General features: G+C 38.0%; 2 protein-coding genes across 2 annotated transcripts in view; both read left to right on the top strand.

The window, feature by feature from the left end:
* The window catches only part of LOC110054340 (tRNA (32-2'-O)-methyltransferase regulator THADA-like), a 653,734-nt gene that overhangs the window by 84,285 nt on the left and 557,391 nt on the right, over positions 1 to 12,058 (top strand). The gene's annotated exons all lie outside the window — the stretch shown is intronic.
* LOC149110994 (uncharacterized) lies at positions 5,972 to 10,146 on the top strand. The gene has a single exon (XM_089292470.1). It carries the CDS (start codon positions 6,839 to 6,841, stop codon positions 7,553 to 7,555), a length of 717 nt encoding a protein of 238 aa, XP_089148596.1. The 5' UTR covers positions 5,972 to 6,838; the 3' UTR covers positions 7,556 to 10,146.

Here is a 12,058-nt window from a genome sequence, read left to right as displayed (position 1 = left end):
TCAGTTAAATTAATACATTTTTACTTCACTGTTATTTTGAATGAAATGTCCATTTTACGCACGCTAATAACTTGGGAGTCCTCGACTTATTAGTTTGCGTTTCGGTTGACTGACAAGCGCATTCTTTCAGCACAGCAATCTCCGTCGGTAGCGATAAGGTCGTATCTTGAACGTTTGTTTCACTTTCCTCGTATATTTATAAATGGTTGATCCATTCTAAGGTTGTAATTTAGATGTATTCCGTTCCTCAAAGACGAAACTCAAAGAGCAAAACAAGTTTGTATTTGGAATGGCCATTGAGAAACACGGCCAGATTACATGACAGGCGACCCCCAGGCGACCTCCGGCGTGTGTGTATTTTTTATCAAAATCCACAAATACATAGCTAGTTCGCCAGTTCGAAGCGTCAACAATCTTCTTCGTGTCGTTGTAGAACGTAGGTTTAGTTTACTATTCGTTTAGACAAGTCTCTATTTCAAAACGCAATGCGTTTAATTTACCGTGTGATTTCGTCACCTATATATAGTTTCATCTGGGACTCACGTTGGAGGATCGTTTGTGCTCGAAATAGTCAGATGGCTTCCAGGTTATCCCAAATTCATGTCTTATGCAGTACCTTGACAATTTCAAGCTTTCCACTAGAGATAGAGAAGAATATACAGGCCATGAAAATCTCTACGTTTTTACAGTAGCGGCGAACCCGAGATTGAAGAAATCCTCAATGGCTCCCTGGCTTTAGCTTCGCACAGAGCAGCCCACTTCTTTGGTCTTTTTCTTGTTTCTGGTAGAGTTTCATCGACATAGAGGTATTGAATGAAGAGGAATATTCTATTCTACGCATCCTGTATTGCTACAGCCTCCAACAACATATCTTCCTTGCATTCTGCAACGATTTTGACATACACTATCGCATGTGCCCATACATTCTTCTCAGAAACAAAATATTGTTATTCCCGAAGTGACGTCAAAAGCCAAGTCGTTCCATTCTCCGCTATTCCTCGGTTGTGAACACGAAAAAGGGCAAATTTACAAACGTTAAAAATTCATAGAAAATTAGTGAAAATAGCTACAACGATGATTTTTTTCGCAGTGGTGATCAGGAGAAAAAGGAAATTTATATTAGCCAAAAAAAATTTTTTGGGGTTAGGGGCACTTTAAAAAGGTACTTCTGTCCAGTAATCCAACTCCTCATCAATGATTTGCCCGGCTACTAAGCTACTATGTATGAATGAAGGAAACTGTTCTTGTTGTTGTACGCAAAAATTAATTCTATTGAAATATAAAAATACTGGTGGACATATACCAATAAAGATCAAACATTTTTAAAGTGAAAGACCTGATTTCCATAATACTGTATTACAGAGCTAAAATTATAGATACTGGGGTTTAGAGGATTCTCTGTTGTCAATGTTAGTGACTTCACACAGGTTTACGTTCAATGAAGCAATGAATGTACATGTAGCGCATAGTTCTCAAGACTTCACTTTTAATTTATTTTGATTTCTTTTCAGAAAATTCCCCCCCCCCCCCCAAAATTGGAGTGGTCAAATTTGGGTTGCAGCTTATCTGCGAGTGCAGCTTAATTCTGGTGTTTGATATTATATCTCATATCTCATGGCCCATGTCTTGTGTATCATATCGTATCTTATTATATATACATATTTTAACCTACTGAAAAGGTGCAAAATAAATGCCAATCAAATGGCATGTATTGCATTTTTCACACGTGGAGAAAATGATACTTCCAATCAGAAGCTGCATGTCCTGCTTTTTGTTGGCATGTGAACTATAACAAGGCAATAGGCCCATCACATGGCCTACTTTTCATAACATATTTATTATGGGTATAACTTAGAGAATGCTAGAAATGGAAAAAAAGCATGGCAAACATTACAACTTCATGTTGATGTGTGTCGTTCAGAAATGGGCGAAGCCACTGGCGTTTTTACCCTGAAAGCTCAGTTTATTCCTTTGGGGAATATCTTTGGTGTTGACAAAAGTCATGCGAAAGAGCTATCGGACTCATTTGTTTTATTTGATGTGGAAAGAGGTGGGACAAAAGAAGGAAGACAAAAGCTTAATTAAGCTACCTTGAGCTGGACAGTTGAATGTGTATCCTTTTGTTTAGGTTGTTTGCAAGTGTGTTAATGTACCTTAAACTTTTCGCCTCAAAATGCTAACATAGATTTGCATTTAGTAAACCAGAGCATTTTGAGAGCTTTAAAATGAAAGGTCAAACTATTTCTGATGACCACTGGAAGCCGAGATTCTACATTTTTTAACATGTAGTGGTGGCCAAATTACACGCATGATGTAAACAAAGCACATGTATTTGTCAGGTTAAAATTGGTCTTATTACCATATTTTTGCCATTTCATATTGGAGAAGTGTACCCTTGTAAAAAAGAAAAATAAATAATGATAGCAAATATAATATTTAATATTTTTATAGCGCAAATTAACATATATATGTGATCAAATGTGCTTTACAACATATACAATCATAAAAAATAAACTTAAAGTCCACTTAGGAAAAATTGAAAGGATCAGTTAAATGGTATTAATAGTGTTTCATAAGGAGATCTTGAAGCATGTTTCTGTTTTGTTGTCAGTAATTATGAGTACATGTATACAGTTTGGTGAAGCCTTTTCACCACTTTTTGTTGTCAAAACCGCTTGGGTTAAAAAATGAGATGAGAGTAACAGTTTATTATACGGACTGAAATCGGATTCCTGGGTTTATTGGATAAATTGAAATTGTTTTCTAAAACCACCTTCTGTGTTGTAATCAAGGCCGGGTTGTTCAGAAATTGGGTTAACGCTAACCCAGGATTAAAAGTTAACCGAAGTATTTATCTTCGATACAAATGTTGGTGTAGTTTGAGATCATTCAAAATCAAGGAAGTTTCAACTAGTACTTCTTCGTATAGATGTACATACATACTTTATTGGCTCGTCCCCATGGGGCTTTTCAGAGTGGATGATACATATTACAAAATTAAAAAAACACATTAAACTAAACACATGACAATGATAATGCAAAAAGAAAACAAAGGTTGAGTAAAATTAAATAAAACAGTATAGTAGTTTTACGTCAATTGAAATGAATTCTGTATTTTCGAAGAGAAATAACTTAATTCTATGCTTTTCCTTTAGTAGTTGTCAGTACCGCTTTGTCTATTTTTTTTTAGTTTATCCAATGCCTAATCTTGAACTGTGTGAAAGTCTTGCACTGTGTTTTTTTGCACTTTTGTTTACATGAATTGAAATGAATTCAGTGGCATATCTCTCTCACTTTTCTACAGTGTTTTCTGTTGTTAGGCGATTTCTCAGTTCCTGTGTTTGAACTGTTGCTCAGCATTGCAGAGTTTCTTTGTGGCTTAGTAGCTTTTTGTTCTCATTGATCCAAGGGAATCTCTCTCTATGAATCTATTTATGCTTACAAAACTGCACATGATGTAAGGACATTATGTTGATATTTACAGAGTTGTTAATTACGGCATATAGTCTGTGCAATTTCTCTTTCCTGTTTGCAGAAGAGAGTCAAGAACGACTTTTATTCTTAAACTTTGTGACTCGATTATATGTTGTGTCATTGGCCATTCACTGAAAAAGAGTGCGAGGAAATAACTACAACTTTGTGAATATTTGAGACATTTCTATGAATTTTTGCCAGGAAAATTGCCCTGTAAAGATCTGCTCATTGAAGGCATAAAATTGTGACCCCCTCCTAAGACATGATTGACCGCCCCCGTAATTTTCCAATTTCTTTTTTGAGATGCACAGGGAATGCAAGACTTGTTTCACATCAAGCTTTGTGCTAGGGAATACCTATGATATTTGAGAACTGATATGTGTTGGAAGCTTTTCAGTTTCACATTTTACATGTAAAACAATTTCTCTCAAAATGACTACCTCCTTCATAGCTGCTGATATCAGTTCTTAAATAAGCTTATCAGTGGCCTTCAAATGGTATATTGTACACAGGCAGAGAGTCTTGATTTGCTGATTTGGAAAAAATTGTTGTTTTCTGTTTGGGGGTAAAGGGTTAATCAGAAGGGCAGAAAATGTATCTTTTCTGGCCCACCCACAGGACTTCAACTAAGGGTGGCATCAGAAATATAAAAGCTACATTTCTTGGATCAGGAGAATATGATCATGCCACAAAAGTAATTTAAATTTTAAAAGTATCACAAGAAATGTGTGACCTTACACAGGAAAATGTACATTAGCCCTTATCCGTTAAACGGATAAAGCATTAATGATCTGTTTGTTATCTGTTTGTAATCCGTTTAAACGCTCCATGAACTGTTTCAAGCGTTAGGCGAAGCATTTAACGTTACGATCAAACCATTCAAATGGCTTTCTCAACCGTTTATAAATTTTTTGCATCCAATAATGTTGCAGTTCCTAAGGAGTAATGCTTTAAATACCCCGACAATCACAAGCAAGAAACACACATTCTATGGTGTAAAGGGGGGAACACCACTCTGCAATCGGCGTGACAGACGAACTTCCATTGCGTGACCAAATGCCAAACTTATCTCCCCAGTGGTTAATTCTGCACTGGATCGGACAAGTCTGTGAGGCCAAAAGCTTACTCATCCCAGAAGCCTAACTCTTAATGGCACTACGAGCTGACCTCTGGTCAGCATCATGCTAGAGTGTAGACAGTTCTCAAGCCTTACTTATCTCCCCAGCACTATGAGCCGACTCCGCCGGCACGTGCTTGATTGAAGAAGAAGAGGCATAAAAGAGCATTAAATAGCACCATTAAATTAGTGAAAACAAAGCTTGGGGAAGTCACTGCAAGACCTAACCGATAGCATGTCATGAGAGGTGAACCCCAGTTTATTATTTTTTATTAAATTCTCAGCCTCGGATAATGCAATTCTAGCTTTCTGATTGGTTCACTGGATCTCGGTTACCAGCCATTATACCTGCGTTTGACCTTATATGGAAATGAATGCGGCAAATGTCGCTCAGCATGAGCTTTTTCGCGTGAAGCAAAGGTTCGTCGACAAAAAAAATGGATGAAAAAAAGCACATTCGGTGAGCTATCTACACAGCAAATACAGGAAATTATGGACAATGCCGACCCAGTAATAACAAAAAAGCCTCAAAGCTCGAGATAAGATTATTTAACGGTACGTATACGTTACGTTTCCCTTAAAGTTGCAAAATTAAAATATGACCGGCGAGATTTTACGCATTCATGAAGATTATGTAACAAAAACAAAGTTTACCTGAACAGAATGGCTTGCTAGTCCTGGTGGCACCAAATTTTCGAAACCGATATAAGAAATGTCAAAAGAAGAACTGAATGTTCAGTTGAAGTGTTTTTACTCGTCTGCGAGGAAGAAAGATGACACGTATTGCAAAAGTTCATTGATTAAATCCATTAAAGCCGCCAGTTGATCATTTCCTTCGCACGCCGCCGCACAACAAACTGTTTTCCATTATCTCTGACCAGGCAAATAAATTATTAGAGCATATGCATTTGTAAAAGGCCGCAGGAAAACAGGCATAATTGCCGGTGTAGTCCATAAGAAACCAGTTTCCAATGAGCAGATGAGGAAACTGTTCGACTAAGCAAGCTCGAATCGGCCGAGAGCAAGAATCCCGCACAGCTACAGAGGACGACCTAGTTTTATCTCAGTCTCTTTTTTGGCCGACGACGACGAGAGAATCAACGACAGCTAGCGCCAACAATTCTGTCCTTGCGCAAAACACCTCAAGGAGTTGAGTGTTTTGAGCTGAACCGAAGTAAGCCCGGTTCTTTACCAGCCACGAAAAACCACCAGGGTGGCCTCGGAGATTCTGAAGATGAATCTGACACTAAGATAATTTCTGTCCTTGACTCTAAAACTGACCAACAATGAGCTCCACACATACAGCTCGAAATGCCAAGGCTTTCAAAGCAAGGGAATCCTGAGAGAGATCTTGTCGAGAATAATTTTGGCAGAACGTCTGTGTCACATGGCGATCAAAGTTTTCCGCAGCATTATTACGATGGCAATGTGCAAGTGCACAATTATTTGGCTCTTCTCCATGACTCGAACTCGAACGTTTTTCAAATTTTCTGGCCAAGGTTATATCTCCTTCATTTGATAGACGTGTCTTGAATTCTACTTGATTGCAATTTCATTCAGCAAATTCGTTTGCTTCGCTCTCAAATTTTTCATTCAACTAATTTTACAAACGGCGCGCATGTCATGTGATTTCCCACTTGTTGTTGTTTTTGTCACATCGACTTCCGGTCGTTTTGTAAAATTAAAACCCAATAAAATTAAGCTATATTTCCAAGAATACAAACGCACCGAATTTAATAAAACAATTATTCCATTCGCGCTTGTTGGATATCAGATTGGTTATAGCCAACTCGGCCCTATGGGCCTCGTTGGCTATTTACCATCTCATATCCAACGTGCGCTCATGGAATAATTGTTAAATATTAATGAACAGGAACAATAAACCTCCAAAGGGAGGGAAGGGTGGGAGTTACAATTTCAAGGGCTAACTAAAAGTTACAGTAGTGATATAACAAGGGAATGATGCTTAAGGTTACTTCCCACCTTCAAGAGTGAAAAAAATCATTTTTTGTTTTATTTGCCTAATTTGAAGTTTATCATTTTATCTAACATTTACAGAAAAAAACTTAAAAATCTCAAAAATCGCCGACGTTATTTAACAAAATTTGTTTTCCAATAAAAGTTAATAAATAATGAAGGTGTCATAATCTCATAAGTAGGTGACGTCTCGGAGGAAATTTCGCGGGAAGTGGGTTCTTATTTCATGTGATTTGCATATTTTCTTTCTGCATTGCGCGTTCAAGTTTCATGGAGAAATCTAAAACAGAAAGAAGTCCTTGGGTAAAATCAACAAAAAAACCAGGGCCAAAGAAGAGAAAAAGGAAAGGTTTTGGGGAAGAAAGGAAAAAAAGCCTCGCAGAAAGTGACAAAAGCTCTTGGTTCGGCCAAGCGCCTTTGTTGACATCGACTGATGAACACGAGCGGTCTAATTCAGCTGGTTCACTTGGTTCTTCCGTTGGAGCAAGTCGCTTAAAAATCAAAGCTTTCGATAATGCAACTTACCACGGAGGCTCATCGTCAGAATCAGATGGAACTGATGACGGGGAATTCAAAACGAGCAACACGAAATATCAGAGTATTTTCAATCTGGATGAGCTCAATCAACAGCCTGCTGGCCGAGTCACTTGCAGTTTTTGTGGAAGTGAAGGAATAAACTTTGAAGAAGTTACCAGGACTGGACTAGGAGCCGAATGGATTTGCCGTTGTAAAAACCCTGAGTGTTCCTCACATGAGCTGGTGTCGCCATTTCACACAACGCCGAAGACCAACAGGTTTTACGACATAAACAGGGAGCTGGTTCTCGGACTTCGACTAACAGGCTGTGGCCACTCTGCTGCAAAAAGAGTTCTGAGCATTCTAAACCTTCCTCCCCCTGTAAATAAGGATTCATGGTCAAATCATACTAAGGCCTTGGAACAGGATTGCTTTTCTTTTGTCTTGCCGGTCAAAAGATCGAAATTGTGACTGTAATGCAACACTTTTCCCGGGAAATTCTAACCCATTGAAGTTGACGCCAGGAGGTCCTGTTACGCCATTGGCTTGCGGTTTCAAGAGGCGACATAATCTCCTGGGGTGGCGCGAGTTGTTTACAAACCTTTTTGAGCGAAAATCTCGCGTTTGATATCTCGTAGAATGTGTCGACTTTGAGTGAATTAATAGGGTATGTAGATTTCACGGATTTTCGTAAAATTTGGCCAAAGCATTCCACGGATAATAACAAACAAAACGGTGTCAGGAAATTGTCATATTTGAAATATTTTTTCCCGTGGCGACCATTTATGCTGCGCGTCTCGTATATTTTTAGCTTCTTCAACTTTGGACTAGGATATCTTGGCAACCAATCAGAATATCGAAAAAGCCTGACACCGTTTTGTTCATTGATGCCTGTTGAATAAGACTGTGCAGCCATTTTGCTCATGCCGCGGCATTCGATACCCGATTAATTCATGAGAACAACTCTCGGTCGTTTCATGATTTACCGGCTACTGACACTTCCTAAAAGAACAAGTCACTTAAATTATATTTTTCTCAAAAACTACATTTATTAAGCTTTCTACTGATATATAGTTTGTTCAGGTTTTATTGAAACTGGCGCATGTACAAATTTTTTCCTGAAGGGCACCCGTGAAGGTGGGAAGTAACCTTAAGTCAGAGCTAAGACTCTTTTATAGGTAGACAAATGTCTGGGTTGACACCAATATAAAATCGTGTATCATGGAAAGTACAGAGCCCATGCGACTTTGAATGAAACAAGAATAGGTCTAATTAAAAGACTAGCCATACAAAATGCATGATACAGTTAGACCGGACATTGTTGCAACATGCATGCATGAAAGGCTATCATGAATATTGTTTAAACTAGACAAGAAAGACTTATATAATGTTCTCACGTGTAACAGTTCTATTGCGTTACGTTTAACAATGGTAAGCTAGTGACTGTACATAAATAGCGTCACACTCCATTAACTGCGCTTTAATGATTGACTTTAAAGCTTTATTAAAATGGAAAGAGGTATCTGTTAAGTACATCTAAGCATCCGTTAAAATGGCAAAAGCAATCCATTAAAGAAATCTAAGCATCCGTTTAAACAACAAAAGCAATTTGCAAAGAAATTTTTGAGTCTGTTTTAATGGTTTGACAGGAAGCATATCCCACATCCGTTGGAAAATCTTGGAACCATTATAAAAACATTTTAACAAACATTTTAAGCTTACTGTTAAAATGACCAAAGACCGTTTTAACCAGAAGCTACAGAGTTCGGAAGGGAGACAGAACGGAACAGTAAAACAACTTGTTGAACCGAACAGAAAGCTGTGGTATGCACGTAAATAAATCAAGTTGGTGTCCAATTGAGGAAAGCTCGATTTACAACTGTCTTATGTCATATGTTTTGCTGGAGGTTGAGTTGTTAAAGTTAGCTTGCCTTAGTACATATTTTTGTTTCCTTTTATTGAAAACAAAAACATCAAAATGAAAAACAGTGGTGGTCAAATGAAAACCAGAACAATTGTTTGGGTCACGTGGATTCACGTCAAAGTGCCGCTTTGTTTACAGTGTTAGAAGTAGGGCTTGTTTAAAACACGAAATGACAAAATGACAAAATAGTGAAATGACGAAATGGTGAAATGGCGAAATGACAAAATGGCAAAATGGAACTAAAGACAAGAGCCAAAGTTATAACATAATACCGTTCCACTGAAATCTCCATCTGTTGCTGAATTTATTCTGTAGATTAATCTCGACGAATAAAAGAAATGTCTACAATCACAAATTTGCCATCACGGACCTTTGGGTGATTTGGAATCCAGTCTCTCTCTGTTAACAGGGCGTGGTTTGAGCGCCTAGGATATTCTTGATCAAAATGGCGGCATTCAGTTTTAATTTGTCATCGGAAGAAAAAGGATTTGTTTGTCTCGTATTTATCATGCTATGACGTTATGCTTTGAGCTCCAGCAATCACATGAAATGGATGATCAAAACTGAACCACTTCGCGATGAAGTTTATACACGATATTTGGCAAATACGTACTTTGCACGGAAACAGTGACGTGGGATGTTTATATCAAATAGATACAAGGTAAGCTTTGTAGTGCAGTGCAGATATGCAACTTGGCAAGTACAAAATGAAAAAGAATCCTGGTTTGCTGAGACCTTTCATTAATACTTCCAATTAGGCATGAGGGAAATGCAAATTTCCTCAAAAAACTAATTATCGTTATATCTACTCAACAACAGTATATTAATTAATTAATATTGTGAGGGTGGAACCATATTGTGCTTTACCAATGATGGTTCGATACCCGATTACACGCGAGTGACAAGTATCCATTATTCCTGAGCCAGAACAATAGTCACCACTTCCCTTCAAGCTTGAAATGATTCAGTCTAGACATTTAAACAGAACAGCCATGAAGTTTAAAGGGAAACCAAATTGTATTATTTAATAATAATAATAATAATAATAATAATAATAATAAAATATTTATATAGTGCCAATCCACTATTTGTCCATGGCACTTTACATTAAATAAAAAATATTTAAAAAGCTAAAAAAGGGGGGGGGGGGGAAGAATAAAAAAATAATCTAAAAATTAAAAGAGTTTAAAAGCTTGTTTAAAAAGATGTTTTTAAATGCCGTTTAAATATGTCAATCGAACTACTGGATCTTAGTTCAAGTGGGATCGAGTTCCATAGTCTCGGTGCCACCACAGCAAATGCTCTCTCTCCATATGTTTTCAGTCTAGCTTTTGGGGTCGCCAGAGGGTGTTGAGAGGACGATCTTAATTTCCATTGCGAGGTGTTGTACCTAAGTAATTCACTGATGTAGTAAGGCACTGTTCCATTGAGAGCTTTGTAGACCAGTAGGAGAATTTTAGAAATTATACGGTAGCAAACAGGTAACCAGTGGAGCTGTTTTAGGACAGGGGTGATATGATCAAATTTCCCAGTATGTGTAACAACTCGAGCTGCTGTATTTTGAATAGATTGTAATCTTGAAAGTAGATGTTTTGGAAGACCATATAGCAGTGAATTGCAGCTATCTAATTTTGCAGTAACAAAGGCATTATTTACCCGCATTCACCTTATCTTATTTACGTTACTCAGTGTTTCTTCTTCATAGCAATAGTAAACTTGTGACAGTTTGATACAAAAACAAGTATGGAGACATGGGCAGGACTTCTGCACCACAAACACACATCATCACGTAAAATGATCAGAAAGTAACAGTAACAGTAACATCTTAATGTCAACAATGCTGAAAGTTTCTGAAACTTTGCAACGTTAGTGAGGATAAGAGTTAGTGAAGATTACCACTCTTGACCAAGGGTTTCCCAGATGTTGGTGAACCTGTGCTTTAACGCCGACTGAATTACAAACAAATATAAACAACATTCAAAAGTTTTTTAACATTGTTACTGGCAACAGTGACAAACTTTTTCAGATGCGCATCCCGAAATTATTTTATACTTTTCAAAACAGGTACTTCATATAAAGTCAGTCCAATGTGGAGATTTTCAGGTGCATTCTCAGGAAGGTTTGATGCACAGGTCGTAACTTGGCTTTAATGTTGTGCAGAATGACAACTGCATCATCAGAGAAATGTGGATGTCATGGTTTAATGCAATTTTCCGGATCGATGTGGTAGAACTTTGCTGTTTCCTTATGGGATACTTTCCATGGCCCATGTTGGTAGTCCGGATCTGGGTAACGCCATCGTTTGTAATGACATAAGGCCAAATTGTATGGTGGAATGCATGTTGATGGGAATTCATTGTGGCACATTTCGCACAGCATTTGATGCTCCTTCTCATTTTCCACCTTTTTCTTCTTCTTGTACTCCTTGTCATCTAGAAAGAATGTTAGGACAAATGGGTTTTCGTTCTGGTGTATTTCTGTAAACATTCTGCTTTGCACAAGAGGTAGAGAGCCAGAGACAGTGACTGTAGAAAGACAGGCAGACCTTTCTTCCTCGTGGTCATAGACAGCTGTTCTCCACACTGCTCCCCCTCTTTGTATGGTGTTGGAATGGCCATTCTTCTCACCAGCTCCTTTCGGTGCATCTGACGAAACTGAGTTGGTAAAGTTTGGGATCTTTGTGCTGCATTGTTCCCTCCACTGAAGAAACTTTTAAGGTAGCCTAAGTTCTCTGCAGCCACTACAGAGTGGGCACAAATTTGAATCGAAGAGTAGTTGTAGCAGTCGCAGGTGACCTTCCCTCCAGCCAATTCCTTCTCGTAATGAGGTCTGTCTCCTCTTCTACTTTTACCACTGATATTGGGTGGATTTTGGTCATGTGCTAGGGAACAAGTTGATCGAGAGTGTCTCAAAATAACTTAACAGGTACAGATAAGGCCTTTGGTTTATAATTATTTTCATCCATTTACATGTAATAACAGTACATTTTTATCAGTTGGTTCTGAATAAGATACTGGGTTTGTGATCAATGTTTCGTTTACGGCTTTAGG

This window comes from Orbicella faveolata, unplaced genomic scaffold, assembly GCF_042242905.1.
Source record: "Orbicella faveolata isolate gen_17 unplaced genomic scaffold, um_ofav_v1 contig_24, whole genome shotgun sequence".
NCBI classification, from domain to species: domain Eukaryota; kingdom Metazoa; phylum Cnidaria; class Anthozoa; order Scleractinia; family Merulinidae; genus Orbicella; species Orbicella faveolata.
This window is presented reverse-complemented; position numbering and strand designations above follow the sequence as displayed.

Coding starts and splice junctions, on each gene's coding strand:
- LOC149110994 (XM_089292470.1), top strand. CDS start 6,839: ATGGAGAAATCTAAAACAGAAAGAAGTCCTTGGGTAAAATCAACAAAA.